Raw genomic sequence first — 26,633 nt, 5'->3', positions numbered from 1 at the left:
GATAGATAGACAGATGAGATAGATAGATGATAGATGGATGGATGGATAGAGTAGATAGATGGAAGGATGGACAGATAGATAGATGGACTAGAAGGATCGATAGGATAGGTAGAGGGATAGACAGACAGATAGATACAGATAAAGTAGGCAGGTAGATAACACACAGTGCAAATTGGAACTGATGTCGAAGGGGAGGCACCGTGTCCAGTTTTCGTTTTATGCGTCTTTCTATCTATATCGTTCTAGAGATTGTATGTGCTTTTCCTGCTCCTGCTTCCTTCATCCTGTAGCAGTTCATACATCTTATCATGTGTCTCCAATTTCTTCATGTTTCTCTTTTTTGTTTTTAAGGCCACTGGGGTTAAGTGACTTGCCCAGGGTCACACAGCTAGTAAGTGTCAAGTGCTTGGTCTGAGGCCGGATTTGAACTCGAGTCCTCCTGGCTTCAGGGCCGGTGCTCTAACCACTGTGCCACCTAGCTGCCCCATGTTTCTCATTTTTTAAAGCCCCGTGCTGTTCCATGTACCACCGTGCATTTAGACATTCCATAGTCTGTGGGTTTCTACTTTATTTCCTACTCTTTGCTACCACCAAAAATGACATTAGAGTATCTTGCCACCCCTCAGGCCCCTCATTTTATAAAGAAGGAAACTGAGGCCTAGGGAGGGGACTTGCCCAAGGTCTCATGGCAGGAATAAGCAGCAGAACTGCTGATGGAGCCCTGGCACGTCACTGCGCTGTGATGCCTCCTTCTGGTGGCTTCTGCCCAGACGGTCACTATATTGTTCCATGTCAAACTCGGTTAATTTTTTCACCATTACTCAGGGATGGCCCACTCTCTCCTGGAAACACTGTAAATCCCCTCGTCCTCCTCCCCATCAGTACCCACCAAGGACCTTTGACGAATGATGAGCTAATGCCCTCCCTCCCAAAGCTACCTTGTATCTATATGTGCGTATATTCTATGTATGCTTATATGTAAACGTACTGTCTCTCCTGGTACAATATAAGCTTGCTGAGGGCAGGTTCTGTCTTTCAACCTCTCATACGTGTCCACCACACAGAAGGCTCTTAATGAGTGCTTGTGGACCAATTCATGATAACAATGATGATTGTATTTTAGTACTAATGAATATCAGTAGTATTTATATGAATAATTCCAGTATGTTCAGGTTTCCTGAGGGCAGAGACTTTTTTTCCTTTTTTGTGTCTCTCTATCACCAGTGCCTGGCATATAGTAGGTGCTTAATAAATGCTTGTTAAAGAGGCAATCAGCCGTAGTCAGCAGAACAAGTCTTGAAATCAGGAATCAAGCAAGCAGCAAGCATTAAGCTCTTCCATGTACCAGGTACAGTGGTCATCACAGAGAATGCGAAGACAAAACTAAATCAATCTCTGCCTTCTAGGAGCTTACGTTCTATTGGGGAAGGCAGCATGTAAACATATAAACATTTACAAATTAAGTGTGTACAAAACATATGCAAGAATAAATAAAAATTGTATAGACAAGTTCAAATCCAGCCTCAGACATTTCCTAGCTGTGTGACCCTGGGCAAGTCACTTAACTCTGTTTGCCTCAGTTTCCTCATCTGTAAAATGAGCTGGAGAAGGAAATGGCAGACCACTTCAGTGTCTTTGCCAAGAAAACCCCAAATAGGGTCACAGAGAGTCAGACACATGACTGAAACAATTGAACAACAACAAAAAGAGACCAAAATTGCAAGGGATGGATGGGCAAAGAGGGTTGTGATTTTTATTTTAGAGGCAGCTTGGTACAGTGGAAGGAATGCTGGCTTTGGAGCTAGAAGATCTGGGTTCAGACTCTGTCCCTGATGATTACTACCTGTGTGACCTTGGGCACTAGTCTCTCTGGACCTCAGTTTCTCTATCTGTAAAATGAGAAGGTTAAACCAGATGGGCTCTGAGGTCCTTTCTAGCCCCAGAACCTTGTACATGGTAGTCACTTAGTAAACACTTGTTAGATTGGATTGGGTTGGCTTGGTTTGTCCAAGTCAGCGTAGAGGGGGAGCCAATGAGCTTAGGCATGGTGCCATCAGCTTATTGAATGACAACATGGCAGGCATCCCGATCACCCTTTATGAAGACCAGGCATGTCCACCTGTCTTCTCATCGGAGCCTCCCCATTACTAGATGGGGCATGTACTATTATCCCCATTTCCTAATGAGGAAAGTAATATCAGAGAGGTAAAACCAAGGGCACACAGCTTAATAATTGGTACACCTGGGACCCAACCTTCTTTTCTGACTTCCTGAGGTTCTCTTCCTACCTCAGTGATATTTGTATATTTGTTAACGTGATGTACTCACAAAAAATTCTGTGGGGGCAGGTGAGGGATGGATATATTTCCTGCCATTCTCTCTCTCTCTCTCTCTTTCTCTCTCTTTCTCTCTCTCCCCTCTTTCTCCTCTCCTCTCTCCCCTTTCCCTTTCTATCCTCTCCTTCTCTCTCTGTCTCTTTCTGTATATATTCCCACACATGTAGGAACACATGTATATATGGGTGTGTATATATGTACACACATGTATACATACATACAGGGTGTTCCAGAGTCTTAGTGGACTTTGCAGCTTTAATCCATCTCTGAATCTTGATGATACAGCACTTCCTTATCTGTATCCAAAACAAATCCTCTTGTACAAAGGCCAGAAGAGAAAGGAAGTACTGATGGGATGGGAGGGGAAAAGTTGAGGAGGAAAAAGAAATGGGAAAGTGGGATGGGGGGCAGGTAAGAGGGTAAGGAGAGAGATTGGTAGTTGCCCTCCTTGGAGGTGTTCTTGCCACCCCTTAAATACTGTGGGACTTCAGGTATTTGCATCTGGAGCTCTTTCCTCATCTGGAAAATGTGGCCTCTGAGGGATTGTCCAGCTCTGATTTTTTATGAGTACTCTGAAATACTTCAACTTGCTATCTGCCCAGGGAAGGTGGAAGATTATTGTGGGGAGTAGGTCCTGCTTTAGGAGAGCCTGTGACCTTAAAACAGGGGATGTCAACCGGGAGGGCCCTTAGAACAGGGGATGTCAGAGCTGGGAGGGGCCTTAGAACAGGGGATGTCAGCCCTGGGAGAGGCCTTAGAACTGGATAGTCTGAGCTGGGAGAGCCCTTGGGAATCATCTGGTCCCTAGGTGTCTAGCCTGAAACCAGCAGGCTGCATGTGGCCCACCTGTGCGCTTCAGCAGTATAACACATTGCCTAATTAGCCAGCACACATGAGCTAGCAGACCAGTCGGGCCTCACCACCTGTCCACTGTTAATTCTTGTATAACCATTGCCAGATGTCACACCAGTAACTTTGGATCGTTTAGTCATTGTAATGGTAAAAATGCCACAGGGCCTGCAGTCTTGGGGATTTCCGATCCTGAAAGCCAATCCTGAAAACTCAGACCCCTGCCACTCTTGCCCAGCCCTCTCCTTTTACAGAAGAGGAAACTGAGGCTCAGAACACGGGAGAGACAACACAACATCGCACAGGCTTTAAGTGGCAGAGTGAATTCTCAGAAACCGTAGGATTTTTAAAGTGGAAAGGACCTTAGTGATCATTCTGACTCTGTTGTTTAGGACCCATGTGACCTTGGACAAGTCACTTGCTGTCCTCTGGGCCTCAGTTTCTTCGTTGGTAAAATGAAGGGATTGAACTAGATGGCTGCTAAGCTTCCTTCCAACGCCACTTTTATGGTTCTCTGACCCACTTCAACCTCTTCATTTCACAGAGGAGAAAATTTGAGTTTTAGATAGCCCAAGTGATTTGCCCATGGTCACCGAGCAAGCTAATGACCAAGCTGGTACTTAGGAGAGAAGAGCAGGTCATCTCAGTGGGCCAGGGCTTCTTAACCTGGAGTCCATAAACTTGTGTTTTTTTAAAAAATATTTTGACAGCTTTATTTCAATATAATTTCAATATAACTGATTTCCTTAGTAATCCTATGGATTTTATTTTATGGATTTAAGAACATTAGTCCAAGAAAGAGTCCATGGGTTTCACCTGATTGCCGAAGGGGTCAGTGTCACTGATATGAAGAAACCTCCGTCCTAGGGGTAAGCGCACTGAGTCCCTCCCAGGAGGCCTCAGGAACAGGTAATTCAGGGTTGTTTGGCTCATCTGAACTCCGGTGAGCTGAATGGAGTTCATTAAGCCTGCCCCTCTCCCTTCCTGGCAGACCGCTTGGACAGGAAGTGGGGTCCTCGCACACCACTGGGCAGTCTGCATCTCCCTCTGAATGAGCTCCTCCTCAAGGTTGCAGGAAGTCTCCAGACGGGTGGTTTCACTGCCCCAGTTTCCTTCCTTGTTCTCAGCTCTTGTTTACAAGAATGTCTGTCCTTCAGAGTAGCACCCCCGGGTGTCCATTAGAAGAAGAAATGGACACAGGTGTCCTTGCCCGACCAGGGTATCCTGGAAGCCTTCTTCTCCCGCGTTGGCTGTCTTTACCAGGACTGTCTTTGAGACTTAGCGCTGGGCCTGGACTCGGGAAGACCTGCATTCCAATCCAGTCTCAGACACTTACTGGCTATATGACCCTGGGCAAGTCACTTAAATTGCTGTCTGCCTCAGTTTCCTCATCTGTAAAATGGGGATAATAACAGCACCTACCTCCCAGGGTTAGTGGAAGATCAAATGAGAATATTTGTAAAGTGCTTAGCACTAATAATAATAGTTAACATTTATGTGGCACCTGACATATAGTAGGTACTATATAAATGTTAACTATCATTATTATTATTATTATTGGTTCCATCATTATTATTATTATTTTATATTTTTGTTATTATTATTGGCTCCCTGGGTGTGACAAAGAGCTCCACTGCTATCTATCTATCCATCTATCTGTCGATCTACTATTTCAGTCTATTTGTCTATCTATCTATGTCAATCTGTCTGTCCATCCATCTATCTGTCCGTCTATCCATCTATCTGGATGGAGGAGATTTTTCTTTAAAAATTGTCTTTGTTCAGGTGGGCTCCTGATGGAATCATTGATGGGCATTAGGAAGAGACCCAGACTTTTTGTCTGCATTGTATGTGCCATTTATATACTTTTGTATGGCTGTGTTGTTTCTCCCATAGAATGTAAGCTTTCTGAGGGCCGGAATAATCTCTCTTTTGTCTTGGAATCTGAAGTGCCAGGCTCATAGCTAGGGCTTACTCAATTGCTGATTGGTTGATTGATGGGTTCTCCCATTATCTCACTACAGGACTTTACATCATTCATTTCCCTTTTCTGGGTCCTGGCTTCCTCCTTAAGCCATTTGGGTAGAAGTTCTGGAAAGAATTCTGGCCCTGGAATCAGAGGACCTGCATTCAAATTCTGACCCTGCCGCTTACTACCTGTGTGACCTTGGGCAAGTCACTTACCTGCTCTGAGCCTCAGTTTCTTCCTCTGTAAAACAAGGATAATGTATCTCACGGGCTTCCAATCCTACCTCCACACTGAGTCTCAGACTTGCCCAAGGTCATGTAAGCAATTGTAATGTATTATCTTCGTTTTATAGATGAGTAAAGGAGGATTCACAGAGCCCAAGTTCAGTTCGATCTGCATTTAAGTGTGTCCTCCGTGCCAGACACTGTTGCTGGGGCAAAAGTGAAGAAGCTTATTTTCTATTAGTATAACATGTTCTTGGGTAACTATATATATGCAAAGTCATCTCAAGAGGAAGAAAGCACTTAGAACTCTTTTTCCAGAAGGGATCTAGGAAGTTCCTCCTCGAGGAGGACGCACCTGAACTGTACTTTTCGAGAAGCTGGGGATTTCAGCTGGGGGAGGTGAAGTAGGAGGGCATTCCAGTCATGAGGCACCATCTGTACAGATATCTGGAGGCAGAAAAGAGAATGTCACGTACAGGGACCAGCTAGCAGATATAAGAACTGGTTTTGAGCTCAGGTCCTCTGACTTGAGGCAGTGCCCTTTGTGATAATCAAGTGAGATAATGCATGCGAAGTCCTTTGTTTTGTTTTCTTTTGTTTTTGTGTTTTTGACTAGGCAATGGGGTCAAGTGACTTGTCCAGGGTCACATAGCTAGTAAGTGTTATGTGTCTGAGGCTGTATTTGAACTCAGGTCTTCCTGAATCCACGCCGGTGCTCTATCCACTGCCCCACCTAGCTGCCCTCCTGCAAAGTCCTTTGTAATCATGAAGTGATGGATGGATCTATGGCTAGATAGATAGGGCAAATGGATGGACAGACAGACAGATAGACAAATAGATACATAGGTAAACAGATGTATAGGGAGATAGACAGAGAGATAGATAGATAGGGCAGACAGATGGATGGATGGATGGACAGACCAGGTAGATAGATAGAGGCTGCCAGGTGGCACAGTGGATTGATCACCAGACCTGGAGTCAGGAAGACCTGAGTTCAAATCTGGCCTCAGACACTTACTAGCTGTGTGACACCAGGCAAGTTGCTTGGCTACTATCTGCCCCAGTTTCTTCATCTGTAAAATGAGCTAGAGAAGAAAATGGCATAAACCACTGCAGTATCTTTGCCTAGAAAACCCAAATGGGGTCATGGAGAGCCGGACACCATTGAAATGACTGAACGGCACCAACCACAAAATAGCTAAGTAGAAAGATAAACAGACAAAGCGTGTGTGATGTATTTACTCTATGTCAGGCACTGCTAAGTAGTGCGAATACAAATATACGAAAAATAAGATCTTCTCTGCACTGCAGTCACTTACCCTCTAACAGAGGAACAGAAAACATAAAGGGAAGCTAGAAGGGGGAAGGGGAGGAGATCAAGTCCTAATATAATAATCAATAATAAATGTCTAGCCTTACTATAATACTTTAAGTTTTGCAGAGCTCATTAGCGCTTGTGTTAACAGAGTTTTCGCAAGCTCTCTTGAGACCACACTGGGATGGTATTTGGTGACCCCAGTGTGGATTTCTCAGAACCTTCCCCTTGGCCTTGTCAATGAGGGCAGCCAGGATCTTTGGTGAATTACATCCTTAGCTAAGCTGGTTGGTGAGGTCATTTTCAGTATTTTCCAGTTTCAGGAGCATTTTCTAAGGGGCTGCTGTGCGTGGGGCACCGTGGGCAAAGCACGGTGGATGAACTTGTCTCCAGGGAAGAGACACAGGTGGCTAGAATGCACAGTATGAGGTGATAAGCGCCTTAGAAGGCTATCAAACCCAGCTCAAGCCCCAGCTCCCCCACAAGGCCTCCGCTCATCCCCTTACCCCCATGCTCCCCAACTGCTAGTGTCCCCTGCAAATTTCCTTGTATTTATCTTTATATTTTTATATGTGCCCTTGCATGTAAGCTCCTTGAAGGCAGGGACTGTTTTGCCTTTGTCTTTGTATCCCTAGCATCTAACAATGCCTTGCCCATAGTAGGTGGTTAATAAATGCTTCTTCAGTGATGGATTGGATGATTATCAACCAGGAAATCTCAAGAGGCTTCTTGGAGGAGGTGATATTCCAGTTTGGCTTTAAAGGATGTATTGGTTTTCATTGGGCAAAGAGGAGAAATAGAGGCATCCAGGGCCTGTACATGAGAACAGTGAGAGCAAAGGAGAGTACAGGATGTTGAGGTATGACAGAGAGCTCCATTGCTATCTATTTATCCATCCATCTATCTATCTGTCTATCTATCTATCTAATCTGTCTATCTAATCCATCTATCCATCTATCTCGCTTTCTCTGTCTATCCATCCATCCATGCATCTGTCCATCCATCTGTCCAATCTATCCATCCTTCCTTCTTGTTCCTCATGTATGTAAAATAAGGGAGCTGAACTGGATGACCTCTATAAATTCTCTTCTCCCTTTAAGCCAATGATCCTGTAGGTGATAAATAAGTTGAAGCATTGAGTGCACAGATAGTACATTTGAGCATAGAAAGGTAGTGTGGTACTGGATTTTAGAGGCCTTGAATGCTGGGCAGAGAAGTTTTTGTAAGTTTGCTTTCACTGGCTATGGTTAATTCCTATGTTCTCTCTGTTTGGGATCTCTCAAATCTCTGGGCCCGGTTGATTTGTTTTGGGGAAGGCAGGAGAAAAAAGAGTGCAGTGAAGAGAGGAGATTTCTCCGCCTCCACCCCTAAGACTTGATTCTGGGTCACCAACCTCCTAGAGAAGATTTAAGGTTATAGATTTAGACCTGGAAGGAACCCTGGAGGTCAGGAGGATCTAGACTGACCCCCTCATTGTACAGAAGACGGCTGAGGCCCCATGAGGTTAAGTAACTTGTCAAAGGCCACACAGGCCCTAAGCGTCAGAAGTGGAATTTCAACCCAGAACCAATGCTCTTCCTGCTATCCCAGAGAGATTTCTTCCTCCTTTCACAGGTTGATTGAAACAGAGACCAGATGTTTGGGATGTGGGAGCCTTGAGTGGTTCTATCACCAGTGGTGATAGAATGTTAAGGCAGTCTCCCGTTAAAGGGCCCAGTGAGGTGTTCCTTCCCATTCCAGTGTTGATAGAACATGTCTTTGCTGGTAAGGCTGATGGCCAGAACAAAGAAGGTGATTTCCGTCTGCGGGGCCTTTATCTTGCTTTGTACAGGTCACCTGGAAGGAAATATTTTTTTCCATGGTAAATAGTTGTGTTAAGGATAAGACTGTTTACACAATCCTGCACTGGACTCGTTAGTTTGTCAACAGATGGAATTTCAGTTTTAGATTTGAAGCTCAACGAGGTCATCTAATCTGACTAATCTTTCGTTTTTCCATAGAGAAAGATGAGGCCCAGTGGAGGAAATAGTTAGCCCAGGGTCACGTGGGCTGTAAATGGCGGCTCACAGCCTCGAATGTATGTTCTGGGACTTCACGTCCAATGGACTCTGTTATCCTTTGCCACCTTATGCTGGATTTTTCCTGTAACAGAGATGTAGCCTGGAAAAAAAGACACTTTCTAGCTTTTACTTATGGCCTAGTGGAATGAGTGAATGAGTGAATGAGCACTTATTAATAACATAGATATTCCAAAAAACTGTGCTAAGAACAATATAGCAATACAAATATGAAAGTGAGATTCTAGTCCCTGACCTCAAGGGATTTTCGTTCTAATGTTGTTCATTCCTGTTTTTCAGTGTCTGAGTCTTCGTGACCTCATTTGGGGTTTTCTTGGCAAAGATACTGGTTTGCCATTTCCTTCTCCAGCTTATTTTACACACAAGGACACTGAGGCAAGCAAGGTAAAGTGACTTGCCTAAGGTCACAGAGCTAGTAAGTGTCTGAGGCTAGATTTGAACTCATGAATATGAGTCTTCCTGACTCCAGGCCCAGTTCTCTATGCACCATGGCGTCACCTAGCCACCCCTTCACTCTAATGGCAGGACATAAACGTAGTGGAGTGGTGGACGCCATGGAGGGGTGTTTTGGTCTATGAAGTCCCTGGGATGGTAAGTAAGTAGAGCTGTGGATGAATTGGTTGACATTCCCTTTATGATTTCAATAGGGGCATTGATTTGATTATGCTTTCAGAGCTTGGGAGGGGTTGAGGGTAGAGGAGGATCTGAGTTCAAATCCAAGCTAAGCTGGGATTTGAATTAATTTGAATTTTAATACCTGTGTGATCTTGGGTAAATCCCTTGTCTTCCCTATACCTCATTTCCCTCCTCTGTCGATTGAAGTGGGTCCTCTAAAGTCCCTTCTAGTTTCAAAGGCATAATCCTATGCACAAACATTCTTTGTTGACTTTGGTGGAAATGCAGATTTGGGGAGCACCAGGAGCTAACGGGCACCCTCCCTCACTCTCCATGCTGGGAGTTCCCTGGCTCTTCCCTTTCCACAGGCACCAGGTTCATTCTTATCTCATTTTTTCCATTCTGCCTCTTGGCCAGCCTTAACTGGTTGGAAAAAAAAACTGCCTTTATAAAAATGATAATTATAGTCATTCATATTTTATAGACTTAAATGTCTGAAAGGAACAGACCTTAGAAGTCCACAGTACTCTTTTGTTTACAGAATACTTTTCCCACAACACCTTTGTAAGGGAGGTATACTAGGATCCTCTTTTTTTGAAAAGGGAAGAAAGGAACTGAGAGAGGGGGTACACCCTCCCTGCTGTTAAAAGGCTTTCCCTCTTCTGTGTTGGAGACATGCCTGAGAGCCCAAGGGCTGGAGTGGGTCTCATGAACTTTGGCATTTGGAGAAGTGCTCAGTGGATGGCAGGAGTTGGGGATGCTTGGGCTTAGCCGTCCAGCTCTCCCAGGCCCTTGAGACAGTCAAGTGTTTCTGCTTCTAATTGGTTCTATTTTCTCCTTAAAATATCTCTTTCCCTCCTTCTCTCTCCTACTCCTGTCTTCTTTTCTCTTTTTTCTACCACCAGAGCATCACCTATCAGCATCCTATATAGTCTGGACCTTTGCCGAGGGCAAGCTAGTTGCCTTGGTTACTGCTGGAGTACTCTAAACCATCTAGCTTGTAGATATTGCTAATTAAGCCGATATTTTGGGGACCTGAAAGAGTTCAGTTAGCATGGGAAAGAAAGGGGGGAGATGTGTTGAGAAAGAGAAGAGGAGGGAAGAAAAAAAAGCAACAACCAAGCTCCCATCTCTCCAGAGGGAAAAGAGAGGGTACCTTTTTTGTTCATCATTTTCTGTTGGAAATATCTGAAAGGTCACCTTTGGGGAGAGGGAGAATGGACCCAGAGGGGCAGTACCAAAGAGTTTGTTTATCCATCCACTGCTCCCAGTTCCGCCCGCTGGGGACCAAGCAAAAGCAGTCTAGCGGACAGTCTGGAAAGCAGCCAGGAGGCAGTCAGGAGCCTTCAGAGAGAATCAGTGGAAGGAAGGAACTGGGGATGTTTGATGTGGAAAAGACTTAGGAGCAATGGGAGAGCTGTGGTCAAATGTTGAAAGGGCTGCTATAGGAAAGAAGGAATTAAATTGTCTTGCTTGGTCCCCAGGGGGCAGAGTGGAATGGGGGCAGTTTTAGCCCCCCTCAGCTGAATCTTAGAGAAGGTAACTGGCTTGTCCCAGAGCACAGACAAGGATCTGAACCCAGGTCTTCTTGATTCCAGATTCAGCATTCCAAATTGAGCAGGTTTTCTACTACATTGCATGGCTTCTACTCCAACAACCTTTTTTTTTTTTTTTTTTTTTTTCATCTTTTTTGTTGCGTTTTTTTTTTTTTTTCTTTTTATTTTTTAATTTCCTCCCTCTCCTTCTCAGAAAACTTTCCCTTTTTCCAGAGATTTTTTAAAAGTCATGCTTGACAAGATTCCACAACTCTAGTCTCCCACCTCTTCAACGAAAGGAGGGAGGTGCATCTTCTCATGTTTCTGAGAGGTATAAAGAACTGGGCTTGAAGCCAGGAAGACCTGGGCTCAAGTTCTTTCAGACATATTTTAGCTGCATGACCCTGGACAAATTATTTAACTTCTCACTGCTCTAGGCAGCTTTCAGACTGTAAGTTGCAGAGGACGTGCCAACCTGCATTGGGAGAGGGAGTTTCCTTGCCTGGGAGTTCCTTATACCAATGAAATCGCAGCTCCTGCCTCTATCCCTATCCCTATCCCATTTCCAGTAACTGGCTTGGTCATTATAATTCTAGAATTTTTCCATTTCGTTTCCATTATGGTGGCCATCATGTATCTTGTTTTCCTGGTTCTGCTTACTTCAATGTGTATCAATTCATACAAGGCTTCTCATGTTTTTTTGAATTTCTCATATTTGCCATTGATACCATCACAATAATCTGTTACATTCATATTTTGTAAGTAGGTTTGGACATTCTGCAAAGCATGAGACATTACTTTGTTTCCATTTCCCTTGGCAAGCATTTAGTAAATTGAGTATTCATTGGCTGACTGATTGCTACCACTGAAAGTACTACTATGACTCTTAGTACTTACTATGAGTACAACTTTTTGTTTTGTTTTTGTTTTTATTCATTAACATTCTTGTGATATGTGCCTAGGAGTAGATTCTATAGGTCAAAGGTCATAGATGTTTCAATGTCTTTTTCCCCCTACAGTTCCAAATTGTTTTCCTTATTTCTTTTTTTGTTTCTTTTTTAATTTATTTTTTTCAATGAACAAAAATCTATTTTCTCTCCCTCCTCCCTCCCCCTCTGTTGAAAATATAAGAAAAACCAAACTCTTCTAACAAATATGCACAGTTAAACAAAATAAATTCTCACATTGGCCATGTTGGAAAAATACACGTCTCATTCTATCACCTCTCTGTCAGGAGGTGGGTAGCTTATTCTGCCATGGGCCTTGTGGAATTGTCTAGACCCCCCTTATTTCACAGTGATGGAAACTGAGGCCCAGAGGCAGAGAGAGAAGGGAACAGGCATTTATGTAATACCTACTATGTGCCAAATGCTTTATAATTATTATCTCATTTGATCATCACACAACCTTGGGAGATAATTGCTATTATTATCTCCATTTTATAGATGAGGAAACTGAGGCAAACAGAGGTGAAGTGACTTTCCCAGGGTTGCTCCACTATCAAATGTCTGATGTCAGATTTGAACTTGGGTCTTCTTGATCTCATATCCCAGCTGTACATGCCTACATCTAGACATTCTCACTATTACCGCTTTGTTGCCCCACATGAACCTTTGGCCCTGCATGGCAGGGGCAGAATTCTCAAAAACCCATCATTGGACCATGGAAAAGGTCCAAGGTCTGGCATCCCACATCTTTGGGTATGGGACCATATTACTAAACTGTCCTTTCTCTCTTTCTAGCCCTACTCCAGGGACCCTCCTTTCGTGGGAATTGAGGAAGAGAGCAGGAGAATAACCATGGACTCATCCTGGAAAAGTAAGTGAGGCCTCTGCAGAGGCCCTATCATGGGAATGACTGGTCGGTCGGCAGGCACGTGGACAAGAGTGATGTGCTGAATATTTAATAGGGCTGCCTGTCAGCACTTGGGTGCCATTAATATTTTATTGGACTTGAAAGCTACAAGAAGCAGGACGTAAAGCACTGTTGTTGTCCCTTCTATATTTAGCATGTAAATGAGGTGTGTGGCTAAGAAAACAAAATTTTAAAAAAGATGGAGCAATGGAGATTAGCACTGGCTTTTAGGGGGAAAGATTTGCCTGCTCCTACTGGTTAGAATCTCTCTTAGTCCAGACCTGTGAGTTCATTAGTGCATGGAAATCTCAATGTGGAAATACCCTTTACCAATACATATCAGCAACTCCTGTGTAACTTCAGAGTTTGCTTTTTGTGTGTGTGTGTGTGTGACTATTTCCTTTGGGTATTGGGAAGTTAAAGGACTTTCCTAGGGCCATGAAGCTAGTATGTGCCTCCTGAAGTACTTCCTGACTCTCAGGCTGGCTCTCTGCCCAGAGAATCATCAATCAATCCATGAGCATGGATGAAGCACCATTTGTGTGCCAGGCGCACCATATGCCTTCAAAGAGCTCATATGCTGTTGGGGAAGACAACAAAGACATAGACGTAAAACATGCAAAACTGACCCAAGCAAGCAATTTGGTGCTGACAGGAAAGGCCTCCTATAGGGGGCTGTGCAGAGTAGTGAATGAAACCAAGGATTCCCAGAAGGGACTAACATCCTGTTGGTTTATCATACAGAGGAGAAAATGAGACCCCCTGGAGCTTAAGCAGCTTGGCCAAAGTCACACAGCTAGTTAGGGACTGAGCCAAGGCAGGGACCACAGGATCTTGGAGTTGGAAGGGACCTTAGAAATCAGCTGGGCTAGTCTAAACCTGACCCCAAATCCCCTCCTCACTGTCCCCAGTTAGTGCCCATACACTGTCTGCTTCAAGACTTCTGGTGAGGGAGAAGCTGCCAATGAAGCCGCCATGGGGCAGCTCCTCCATGTGGACAGCTCTGATTTGAAAGAAGTTTTCCCTGACATCAAACCTAAATCTCCCTCTGCAATTTCCAGTCAGTTAATCAACAAGCATTTATTAAGCTCCTACTATATACCAGGCACTGCACTAAGTGATAGTACTGAAAATAATGACAAAAACACCGTCTTTGCCCTCAGTCTCTTGGAAAAGGGTGGGATTTGTACTGAGTCTTAAAAGAAATCTAAGGAAGCCAGGAGGGGGAGCATTCCAGGCAGGAGGCACTGAGTCAGGACATGAGAGTGACCTATATAAAAATAGCAAGGGGTCCAGTGTTACTGGATCAAAGAGCACTTGGTTGTGGAGGAGAGTAAAGTGTGAGAAGGATGGAAAGGAAAGAAGAGACCACATTAGGAAGGCCTTTATTTGATCCCGGTGGTAATAGGGGACCAGTGAAGTTTATTTAGTAGTGGGGTATGACATGGCCAAACCCAGCACTTTAGGAAAATCACTTAGGCAGCTGAATGGAGGATGAACTGCAGAGGGGAGAGAGACCCACCAGCAGGCTGTCACAATGATGAAGGCCTACGCCAGGATGGAGGCTTACTTGCCACAAAGGCATTCTTTTAGAAGGAATACTGGTATACCAAAAACTTGTCATGATTAATGGGCAAGTTGCTACCTTTGATGACCAGCGTATTCTTGGAATTAATGTCATTGCCTTTTTTTAGGGGACTAACCATGGTTCCTGGAATTACTGATTTAGACTGTTCCAGCTGGAAAGGCCCTTTAGACTATCCATTACTTCTGACTGCATCCTGTGAGGCCAGGCAGAGTAAATCTGTGAATTATTCCCTTCTGGTCTTTGGGTGATGGGGGAGTAATGATAATTACTCATGTCCTTGTCATAACTTAAGACTTACAAAGTGCTTTCTCCAAGGCATTCCTATAAAGATGTGTAGTGCAAATATTCCTGTGCCCATTTTATAGAGGTGGGGACTGAGGCTAAAAGATCATAAGATCATAGAATTTAGAGACAAAACTCTAGAAATCACCTAATTTATCCAGTTTTTAAAATCGTTATTTATTTTAACTTTTTTTTTTGTAATTTTGAGTTCCAAATTCATTTCCTCACACCAGCCCCTCCCTCACTCATTAAGAAAACAGGCCATATGATAACAATTATACATATGAAGTCATGCAGAACATATTTCCATATTAACCATGTTGCAACAACAACAAAAATAAAGTGAAGAGTGAGTTCAGTCTTCACTCAGAGCTCATTAGCTCTCTCTCAGGAGGTAGAAAGCTTTTTCACCACGTACTCTGCCATTTTGCAGAAGAGGAGACGGGCCCGGAGACATTAAGTGACTTACATCAAGATCACATGAGTAGTAAGTAGCCGAAGTGGGATTTGAACCTACACCTTCTTCCCTAAGAGCCACTGTTCTTTCCAATGTATCCAATGCTTCTTCTCTGTGTCATACAGTCAGTTGCTTAGGTCACGGCTATTGGGGGGCGCGGGGAGGAGAATATAGGATGAAGAGCATCTAGTGAGGGCCTGGGCCAGGGCACTGAGCCTTCACGGCTCTCTGCAGCCCAGAGAGGCCCTCCTTGTGGCTGACCACCTCCGTCTAGCGTTTCATCGTGGCTTCAGGTAGACCTGCAGGCTGCCTGCTTATGCTTCTGACTCCCTTCCTCCTTCAGCAGTTTTGGCCTCATGGCTTCTGTCTTGAATTCTAAGGCTCTCTCCTGCTTTCTCTGTGCTCTCTCCCCCTCCTGGGGTTTTCTCGCTGTCCTGAGTGGTCATCATTTTCAATGCGGCTGTTTGAGCTGCTATTTTTCTCCTAGATGGGTTTGCACTGGGTCATCTCCTGCCCCTCACCTGCTTACCCGTGGGAATCCAGGCCTGCACTTAGGAAAAAGCTGGCCAGGGGTTGGGAGGCAGTGTGTGCTCAGCTACTACATCCATGACCTTGGCCTCTTCCATGCTGAGCCCTGGTCTCGCCAAACAGCCGCTGCTGGGAAAGGGCAGATCCCATCTCTGCCTCCCACTGATAAGGCCCAGAAGCAAGCCTGTGGGAAGGTCCCGTCCTGCATGCCATTTGGCCCAAGCAAGAGCACAGAACCAGGTGCAGCCTTCCCAGGAGGCTTTGGGGCCCCTGCTCTGCCTCGTGATGAAAAAAATGGCAAACTATTTTGGTTCATTTTTTGAAAAAGAAAGTCAGATCTCATGACCACTACAGTAAAAGGTGTCTATCAGCTTTATGAGCTCCATTTCCCTTCCAGTCTACCACAGGTCAGGAAATAACGTGGCTAAGCTCATTTGCTATATCTGTTAAAAAAAAGAAAAAGCACAGACCTCTCATCACACAATCTTCTGAGCAAAGTATGTGAGCTCTGGTAAATGTGATGGCTGTTTTGGCCCTTTCTGTTGCTTTCCTATGGACTGCAGAGGACCACAAGATTTTGAGCTGGAAAGGACCCTAGAGAACATTTGGAGTCTGGATTCTAGACCAACCCTTTCATTTTACAGAGAAGGAAACTGAGTCTGCCTTTAAGTGCCTTCACTACCTATTCTCCCTGGTAGGTCTAGGGCAGGCCTAGAATCACTGGCCCCAGTTACTCTATTGGAGATAACTTTGGAATTTAGGGAAGAAAGGGGAAATCTGGGGGAAATGAGAGATCAAATAATCAGTCAACAAACATTAAGTGCCTACTGTATTCCAGGCACTGTGATGGTCACTGGGGATACAAGGGCAAAGAATGAAACTGTCCCTAAATCTGCTAGCTAGTTTTTCTCTCATTTATAATCACAACAACCCTGTGGGGCAAGAGCTGTGATTATCCCCACTTTACAAAGGAGGAAACCGAGGTTCACATAGACTGACTTGCCAGTCATACAGCCAGTAAGTCGCTGAGATGGGATTTGAATTGGGGTTCTCCTCTCTCAAAGTCCACCCTATTCACGGTGCTACCCAAGCTGCCTACTCACGAGTTTATATTTTAATGGGCTGATGGGAAAAGGCCCAAGGTAGTGGTAAAGTCCACTAAATACAGTGTACCCTGGCCTTCAGCCTAGCGTATTAGAAAGAGACGTGGCTAGGGAAGTCTGGAGACCTAAATTCTATTTCAGAATCCTACCACTCACTTGCTGTGTGTCCTTGAACAAGTCACTTAACTCTCACTGAGTTTCAAATTCCTTTTTCATCAGAAGAGAAGGATTTAGTAAGTGCTTCTTCCTGCTCCCTCTTCAACCTTAGGCAAGTCACTGAGCCTCTGTGAGCCTCAATTTCCTCCTCTGTAAAATGAGGTTCATTTCCGGCTCTAACCAGTTTGATCCTGGGAAATAATCTTGGAGCTCTCTGAGCAACAGCATTTTCTGAATGGCAAATATTGGAAGAAGCATTTTTCCAGGTCCTTGACAGCCAACCTTCCAGAAGGCATCAGGAACAAGGAAGGAGCAGCCCCTTGGACCCCCTGTGGTCAGGTATATCTCGGCATTATTGAAGTCCACAGTAATTAGAAGGGGAATTTAGGATCCTGGAAAGCCCCCAATCAGGGGTGAGGAACTTGCGGTCTGGGGTGAGGCCTGCAGTCAAAGGGCCACACTTGAGGACCTAGAGGGCCACATGTGACCTCAAGGCTGCAGGTTCCCCACCCCTGTATAAGCAGAAGAAACCTTTAGCGGTCTCAGGTAGCCAGGATGCTGGAACCTTGATGGAAAGTTTGTGGTCAGGCTGGCTGGGGGAAAGGGAGCCCGGGAGAACCTTGGATTCATCTCTCTGTAGCAGCTCTCAAAGTTGTTTCAAGAAAAATATAGTTTATTTTTTTTGTTTTGGGTTGTAAGGGGTCATCAGCTAGCCTCAGGAATGCATTGGATATTAGAAAAACGACTTGGTAACACTTAATTGTGTTGGGGACATCTCAGTGCCATACTCTGCCCTCTGCTGGCCTCTTTGGGATTCATCCTTAGCCTGAGATTGGGATGAATGAACAAGTGGATAGCCCATGTACTTACTATGTGCCAGACATCGTGCTGAGCCCTGGGCAGACAAATTTAGAAGTGAGACAGTTCCTGCTCGGAAGGAGATGACATATATAGAGGACTAGTAGCCAGAGAACATGATGTTTGGGAGAGTCCCAGGAATGATGATTTGGTCCAGGGGCAATGGATAACCATTCCCAAGAACAATAAATGCTAATGAATTAGCCCAGAATCATGGTGGGGAACTCAGAGGTGTCGTAAGTGGAAGGGGCCTAAGAAGTCACCTCACCCCATGTCAAGGCGGTCCAGGAATCCCATCCATGATCTTCCTGATAGGAGGTCAGTCAAGCCTCCACCTCATCCCTTCTGGTGATGAGGGGCTCACTGAGTTTCTCGAGAGAATCCTTTCAATACAATTTAACATGTATTTATTGGGCGCCTTCTATGTGTGCCAAGGACTATACTAGGTTCTGGGGGTACATTGATCAAAAGGAAATAGTCTCATTCCACTGGAGGGAAACAATGTGTACAGTATACACCCACATACATACATAGTAACTACAAATTTTAGGGGTTGGGGAGAGCTATCATAACTGGGGAAAAGGTCTGCTATGGGAGGCCACACCTCAAGTGTGCTTTGAAGGAGGCTGGAGATGCTGTGAGTTGCATATGAGTGGTGAGGGAGGGCATTGTTGGACAGCTCCCACCCTGTGCTATTCCATCTTCCCAACCCAGGGACAGGAGAATCTGGTGGAAAGGTTATGGGACTAGGAATCAGTCACGATCTAGGTTCACGATCTGGGTTCTACTCTCCCCATTCTCCATTGTTTTAGTGTAAGGAAGCAGGACAGGATGGGGCCCATTCAGCCTGGACACATCAGCAGCTCTCACGATGACCCACCAGGGAGCAGGATGCTTTGGGAAGTGGATTTTCCAGTAGAAACCTCCCTCAAGTGTTTTGCATCCTTCCCTTCCTTCTCAAGCAGAGCACATGACATCATTGGCCATTTTCCTAATGGCTTAGGGTTGTCATGAGGTTATATCCCTAGATGTGTTCTAGCCAATTCAGTATGACTCTGGGCAAGTGACTTTATCCTGTTTGCCTACGTTTCCTCGTTTGTAAAATGAGCTGGGAAAGGAAATGGCAAACCACTCCAGTATCTGTGCCAAGAAAACCCCAAATGGGGTCACAGAGAGTCAGACATGACTGAAAATGACTGAACCACCATAGCAAATGATCTTAGGGATTATCAAGCTTTGAGGAACCGAGTTGTTAGAGGTATAGGTCTTGTGTCTATTTTTTGTAGTTTTTCTATCACGTCTCTGGCTGTTAAGCTGTCTGTCCTCACTTCTTGCTTTTCTCCTAGACCCTGCCTCTCCCACACTTACTTCTCATTTTCTGTTTCTGATTTGTTGTGGCCAGGAAGTGACGTCGCTAGGTTTGTAGGAAATTTGTTTAAAGTAAGAATAAATCTGTTTTGGCAGAATTATCTTACGCACAAAGAGCGTGAGCCTTGGTTCTCAAACATTGTGATGTCTGAGGAGCAGCTCGATGGTGCAGTGGATAGAGCACCGGCCCTGGATTCAGGAAGACCTGAGTTCAGATCTGGCCTCAGACACTTGACACTTAGTAGCTGTGTGACCCTGGGCAAGTCAATTCACCCCATTGCCTAGCAAAAAAAGAAAGAAAACCATTGTAATGTCTGTTTGGGCCTTTAGGGATTCCCCTCTTCGTTTTGGGGTATGCTCTGAATTGGGAAGATAGAGCACTAGAGAGTTTGGAGCTGGAAGGAACCTTGCTACTTTCTGCCATAGAAACCTGGGATGAGTTCATTTCCCTTTCTAGGCCTCAGTTTCCTCATCTGTAAAACAAAGATGTCTTCTAGTTATGGGGTCATAGGAACTAGAAGGGGCCATAGATGTCCATCACCTCATTTTACCCATGAAGAAAAGTGAGTCTCATAGAGGTTGAACAGCATACCTCTGGTCACATAGCTACTAAGTGTCAGGGACAGGATTCGAATCCAGGTATTCTTATCTCCCAAGTCCAGCACTCCGTCCCCTATTCCCTGGCCACCTCATCAGAACCTTCCTTTTATAGAAACAGCTAAGTTGGCTTGGAGTGAGGAAGACTTGAGTTCAAATCCAGCCTTAGATTCTTGCTTGCTATGTGACCCTCTGTATCACTTAATAACCTTCTGCCTCAGTTTCCTCATCTGTAAAATGGAGATAGTAACAGTATCCACCTCCCAAGGTTGTTGTGAGGTTAAGGTGAGACCCTTGTAAAATGCTTCGTAAATCTTAAAGCTCTCTAGAAATACTGATTATTGTCATCATCATTATTATTACAGATGAGGCAACCAAAGACTAGATCTTGGAAGGGAACTATCCGTGGTTAGAAGTAATAAGTTCACAAGAGCCAAGGTTTGAACCCAGGTCTTTTGATTCCAAATCCAGTGATCTTTCGACTGTACTGGTGCCTCTCAATCAGGGTCCCCAACACATGCTTGCCTTCCTGCCCCCACCACCTTTTAGATCCCATTTTAACATCACAGTTTTTTCCAGACCTTTCCCTCCCCTACACAAGAGTAGTTGTTAATATCCACTGAATGGGAAAATACTGAATGCCATGAAGGAATGCCTTTAATGAATTTACATTTTATTCATCCCAATATCCTCCATGTACATTTGGGATATAGTAGCATGTATCTCTCCAGACACATCAGACAGTGTTCAATTGATGATCCTCTGATACAATGTATTCAGACCATAGGAAGTATGTCATTTGTCTTAGAATCCCTCTCTGCCTTCTGGGCTGAACTCAATTACTGCCTCTCACACAGGCAGCTAGGTGGCTCAGTGGTTGGAGCACTGAACCTGGAAGTCAGGAAGACCTGAGTTCAAATCCTGCCTGAAACCCTTACTAGTTGTGTGACCGTGGGTAAGTCACTTAACTTCTCTCTGCCTCAGTTTCCTCCTCTGTAAAATGAGGATAATTGTTCCTACATCTCAAGATTTGTGGGGATGAAAATGAAATGTCTCTAACTCACTTTGCAAACTTTAAAGCCCTCTAGAAATGTGAGCTAGTATTAATATTTTCCCCTACATGCTAGTGAGATATTGTCAATTCCAACTTATTTTGTACTTGGCTTGTTTCTAATTGGTATTTACTTATAGGTAGATGTGACTTCCTTCTGGGAAATGGTCAGCTGGTTTTTTGTCTTTGTATGCCCAGGTGTATGATGGGCATTTCACAGACATGCCTAGATTGACTTGAGTTGTCACTTACACTGTCATTGAATGAGAAGGACCCTTTGCAATAATGCCTCAGGGGTCTTCTGCCCACTGTTTTTGCTTCTTTAATTGAGTTTTTTAAAATGTCTTTTTTTATTACTTTCATTTCTGAATATGTCTCTTTGCCTGCCTTTACATAGGCCCCTAGGTGGTACGTTGGATAGAGCGCTGGGCCTGGAGTTAGGAACATCCCAGGTTTATATTCAGCCTGAACTAGCTGCATGCTCCTGAGAAAATCATTAAGCCTCTGTCTTCCTCAGCTTCCTCATCTGTAAAATGGGGATAATTATAGCTCCTACCTCCCAGAGTTGTTGTGAGATTCAAATAAAAGAATATTTGTAAAGCACTTTGTGAACCTTAAAGCACAATATATATTCCAACTGTTATTATTAACCCAGTGAGCTGCCTTTTTTAAGGCTAGGGAATGAACTTGTGATTTCATTGGTACAGGGAACTCCCAGAAGAGGGAAGTCCCTCTACCCATGCAGGTTGGCACCTTCTCTGCAATGTGGTATTAGAGAGTTGTCCCCAGCTCTGAGAGGGTCACACAGCCAGTATGTGGCAGAGGCACACCTTGAGTCCAGCTCTCCGCCTACTGCACCACACTGTCTCTCCATCCCTTAGAACAAGTAAATGAAAAAAATGAGGATGGGGGAAAAACCCAAACCAAAAATAACCAGGACAAATGAATCTGCTATTCCCTGCCATACTGTGCACCCCTAGGGGCCTACCTCTGCAAAGGAGAGGGAGGAATTTCAGTAACTGTTTGGTCATCACCGATAACACCACCAGGGCCCTATGAGGCTTCTGGCTGAGGGGTGAGACCTGATATCATCAAAATGATGATCCTAACAGGGAGGGAGGGAGGATATGGGCTGTATCATGCACAAAGAGAAACAGGAAGGCAGGACGGTGTGGTGGAAAGTGCTGGCTTAGAAGCCACAAGACCTGGGCTCAAATCATGCCTCTGGTACTACCTGTATGACTTGGAACTTATCAGTTGTGTGACCTTGAGCAAGTCACTTAACTGTTGTGTGCCTCAGTTTCCCCAGCTGTAAAATGGGGGTAAGAATAACACCTACCTCCTATGGTAGACAATGCAAAGACTCCTATGAGACAAGGTAGATTCCTGTGAAGACCAAACGAGATGATAATTGGTAAGCACTTAGCATAGTGCCTGACAGTTATTGTTGTTATTATTAGACAAATCACTTAATGTCACTGAGCCTCAGTTTCCTTATCTGTAAAAGGAGGATTTAATGGCCTCGGAGGTCCCTTCTAGCCATAGACTTGGGAGCTTATGATTCTCAGTAATGGATGCAAGATAGAACCTATCAATCAACGAGACTTTCTTAAGCACCTATCGTCTGCCGGGTTCTGTTCTGTGAAGGTCAGAAAAAAGGAAGTCTTGTAGGAAAGAGTCAGAGGGGACAACTTTCACCATGTGGGAATAGTGAGAGAATGTTAAATCAGTGAGGTTGAGACAGTGCGGTACTGTGGTCAGGGCTCTGGATTGGAAGTCAAAGGACTTGAATTCGAATACCGGCTTTGCTTGGCTCTCTTTGGACAAGTCGTATGTCCTCTGGGCCTTGGCCTTCTCCCTTGTAAAATGAGGGAGTGGGGTTAGCTGAAGGGGCTAGTTCAAATTTGGCCTCAGACACTCGCTAGCTATGTTACCCTGGGCAAGTCACTTAACCTATGTCTGCCTCAGTTTCCTCAACTGTGAAAAGGGAATAATCACAGCATCCACCTCACAGGGCGGTTGTGAGGATCAAATGGGGTAATATTTTTAAAAGTGCTCAGCGCAGTGCTACCTGGCACATAGTAGGAACTTAATCAGTGTTTATTCCCCCCACCCTGAAGCCCTATCTAGTTCCGGTCTAGGATCCCAAGTCTCTTTGCCTCTCTGGGCCTCAGTTTCTTCCTCTGTAAAGTGAGAGAGTAGGCAGTCTAGTGCATCTGGTGATGGCAGCTGAGATCCCATCCTCTGATAAATGCTCTGCACACTTTAAAATGAGACCTTCACATACACTTGAGCTACAGTTATTAGCCAGAGACAGAGAAGCCTGGACTTGCTGAGGGTGTCTCCCTGACATGTGCCACTCTCTCCACAGGTACGTGCCAGGTGGGCAGCCTGTTGACAGAGAGCTGAAGAGGGCACCTCGGCCGTGCCCCATCCCGCCCCCTGTCCTGGGCGCAGCATGCGGTTGAGCGCTCGGCGGCTGCTGCTGGCGGCTGGCCTCATGCTGGCCTTTGCACTGGCTACCCACCTAGGGCAACAGATGCTGGCATGCCAGCAGCTGCTGTCCTCGGGTCGCGCCCATGGCGTGATGCGGCCTGAGCAGGAGGAGCTGGTGATGGTGGGGGCCGACCAGGTGGAGTACCGTTACAGTAAGGAGATGCCGCTGATCTTTGTGGGGGGGGTGCCACGTAGCGGGACCACCCTGATGCGGGCCATGCTGGACGCCCACCCAGAGGTGCGCTGTGGCGAGGAGACACGTATCATCCCCCGAGTGCTAGCCATGCGCCAGGCCTGGTCACGCTCTGGGCGGGAGAAGATGCGCCTGGACGAGGCCGGGGTCACGGACGAGGTTCTGGACGCCGCCATGCAGGCCTTCATCCTGGAGGTCATCGCCAAGCACGGCGAACCGGCCCGCGTTCTCTGCAACAAGGACCCTTTCACCCTCAAATCTTCTGTGTATCTGTCCCGCCTCTTCCCCAACTCCAAGTTTCTGCTCATGGTGCGGGACGGGCGGGCGTCTGTGCACTCCATGATCACTCGCAAGGTGACCATCGCCGGCTTCGACCTCAACAGCTACCGGGACTGCCTTACCAAGTGGAACAAAGCGATTGAGGTCATGTACTCCCAGTGCATGGAGGTGGGCCGGGCCAAGTGCTTGCCCGTCTACTACGAGCAGCTGGTGCTGCACCCCCGGCGCTCCATGCAGACCATCATGAATTTCCTAGGGATCGCCTGGAGTGAGGCCGTGCTTCACCACGAGGACCTCATCGGCAAGCCGGGGGGGGTCTCTCTGTCCAAGTGAGTAGGAGACTTGGCTGGCGGGTGCCGGGGACCAGGGCTGGAACCTCTCGGAACTCCACATAGTGCTGTCCGAGCATAGGCCTGACCAGGCCACTCTCTACCTCAAGAAATTTCAGAGGCTCCCTGTTACCTCTAGGATAAAATGCAGACTCTTCTGTTTGGCATTTAATGCCTTTCACAGTATCACTCAGAGGACCTGGATTCAGATCCAGTTCTGCCCAGTTACTGTGTGACCTTAGATCACTTGACCTCTCAGGGCCTCAGTTTTCTCACCTGTAAAATCAGCAGGTGGGGCTACCAGCATTAGGATTCCCTTCCAGGGCCATGATCCTGGGATTCCTTCTTGCTCAGGTACAGGGTGACCTTGGAGTCAGGCAGAGCAGTGTTGGAATCCTGACATGGATCCTTCTTAGCTGCATGACTGTAAATCACTTAAGGTTTCTGGATGTCAGTGTCTTCCTCTGTAAAATGAAGGGATTATACCTGATGACCTCTGAGGGCCTTTCCAGGCTTATTACAGTCATTGGAGTCAGGAAGACCTGAGTTCAAATTCTACTCCCAGACACCATGCGACCCTGGGCAAGGCCCTTAATCTCTGTTTGCCTCAGTTTTCTCATCTTTGAAATTGGGGCATAATAATAGTACCTACCTCACAGGGTTGTTGTGAGGGTCAAATGAGTTAATCTGTGTAAATCGCTTTGCAAACCTTAAAGCGGTATATAAATACTAGCGGTTAGTATTAGACATAGTTATCATTACTATTACTATTGCTGTTGTTATTATTGACAGCTAGGTGGCGCAGTGGCTAGGTAGCACTGGGCTGGAGTCAGGAAGACCTGAGTTCAAATCTTACCTCATACTCTTACTAGTTGTGTGACCTTGGGCAAGTCACTTAATCTCTGTTTGCCTCAGTTTCCTCTTTTGTAAAATGGGAATAAAAGTAGCATGTATCTCCCAGGGTTCTTGTGAGGATTAGAGGAGATAATTTGTAAAGCATTTACCATTAGCACAGTGCCTGGCACATAGTAAGTGTTATATAAATGTTAGCTATTATTACTACTACTATTAATGATTATTATTCACATCAGTCCCCTTAACGCATTCTACATTCCAGCCAGACTGGCTTATTTGCTATTCCTTACACACAACATTCTGTCTTCTGTCTCCCTGGCTTTGCTCAAGCTGTGCCTTATGCCTATAATGCCCTCCCTCCTTCCCTCTTCCTTCTGGACACACCCTAGCTCTCTACACAGCTCTGCTGAAGTGCCACCCCTCCCCCAGCTCCTAGTGCCTCCCCAAATATTTTGCATTAACATAGTCTATATTTTATTTATTTATTTATCTATTCATTTATTTATTTATGCATTTGTTTATTTTGGTGAGGCAATCAGGGTTAAGCGACTTGCCCAGGGTCACACAGCTAGTAAGTGTCAAGTGTCTGAGGCCTGATTTGAACTCAGGTCCTTCTGACTCCAGGGCCAGTGCTCTATTCACTATGCCATCTAGTTACCCCCATGGTATATATTTCATATTGGCTTATGATTTTCCCCCAATAGAATGTGTGCTGCATGAGGGGAGTCTCTGTTTTACCTTTGTCTTTGTGTCCCCAGCACATAGCTCAGTGCCTAGAACATGGGAGGTGGTTGATAAACACCTCCTAGCTGATTGAGGAGACCAGTAGAATTTCTCAGGAGCCTGGGACTCAGTGGGCCACTTTGAAAGAGCTGGCCAGTGGGTGTAGAATTTCCCTTTTAGCCAGTTCTTGGGCAAATGGAATCTCCTGGCACCTTGTGAGAAGGGGGCACCTACAACATGCTAGGCCTTACGCTGGGAACACAGACAGGGAGGAAAATAATCCCTTCCTTCAAGGAGCTTGCATTCTACCTGCAGTGGCTGATGTATGTGTGTCAGAAAGGTGCTGTGCCCACAGACAAGAAAATGTAGGCTATAAATACACAGCAATTTCAGGTGTAGAAGGAAGTCTTCCTGTGCTGAGTGACAGTAAAGCTGAGATTGGAAAGAGCCAGAGGAGCTAAGGGGTGGAACGAAATGGGAGAGCATTCTAAGCCTGGGGCCACAGCTCGCACAAAGACCTGGCAATGGTAGACAGCTTGTGGTGCTGTTTAGGAGGCCAGTTTGGTGGTAGCAGAGAGGGACCCAGGCAGTGCAGAGTGAGATGGGGCCAGAGAAAGGGTTGGAGTGACTTTAAGGGCCAGTTGCATGTTTTCCTAGAGGCGGTAGGGAGTCACTGAAGCTTTTAGAGCAGGTGAGAGGTTTGGTCAGACCTATACATCTGAGGTGAGCGGTGAGGCAGCAGGATGGAGGGAAAGGGCACTGGCCTGTGGGTCAAGAGAGCTGGACTCTAAACCCAGCATTGTTACTGCCTCACTCTGGGACCTCTGGGAAGTGACCACCCCTCCTTGAGTCTGTACCTTGGAATAGGGGATGTCCTATTTTCTAAGGACATTCCCCTTTCTAAGACCCTTCCCCTGCCTCTGACATTCCCTGTTCTAAGCTCCCTCTCAGCTCTAACATCCCCTGTTCTTAGGCCCCTATTCCAAGGCACCTCC

At 45.6% G+C, this 26,633-nt stretch overlaps 1 protein-coding gene across 2 annotated transcripts in view; it reads left to right on the top strand.

Annotated features, from left to right (window-relative positions):
* Positions 1-26,633, top strand: part of TPST2 (tyrosylprotein sulfotransferase 2) — a 67,862-nt gene that overhangs the window by 31,253 nt on the left and 9,976 nt on the right. For both annotated transcript variants that reach the window (XM_027864947.1, XM_027864957.1), the window contains 2 exons: positions 12,664-12,739; positions 23,135-24,060. In XM_027864947.1, the coding sequence (XP_027720748.1) occupies positions 23,222-24,060 (839 nt within the window). In that variant the 5' untranslated portion in view covers positions 12,664-12,739; positions 23,135-23,221. The remainder of the gene's footprint in view (positions 1-12,663; positions 12,740-23,134; positions 24,061-26,633) is intronic.

The sequence above is a fragment of the Vombatus ursinus genome, unplaced genomic scaffold, assembly GCF_900497805.2.
Source record: "Vombatus ursinus unplaced genomic scaffold, bare-nosed wombat genome assembly UNPS02001287.1, whole genome shotgun sequence".
NCBI classification, from domain to species: domain Eukaryota; kingdom Metazoa; phylum Chordata; class Mammalia; order Diprotodontia; family Vombatidae; genus Vombatus; species Vombatus ursinus.
The sequence above is the reverse complement of the archived record's forward strand: the minus strand, read 5'-3'. Positions and strand labels throughout refer to the sequence as shown.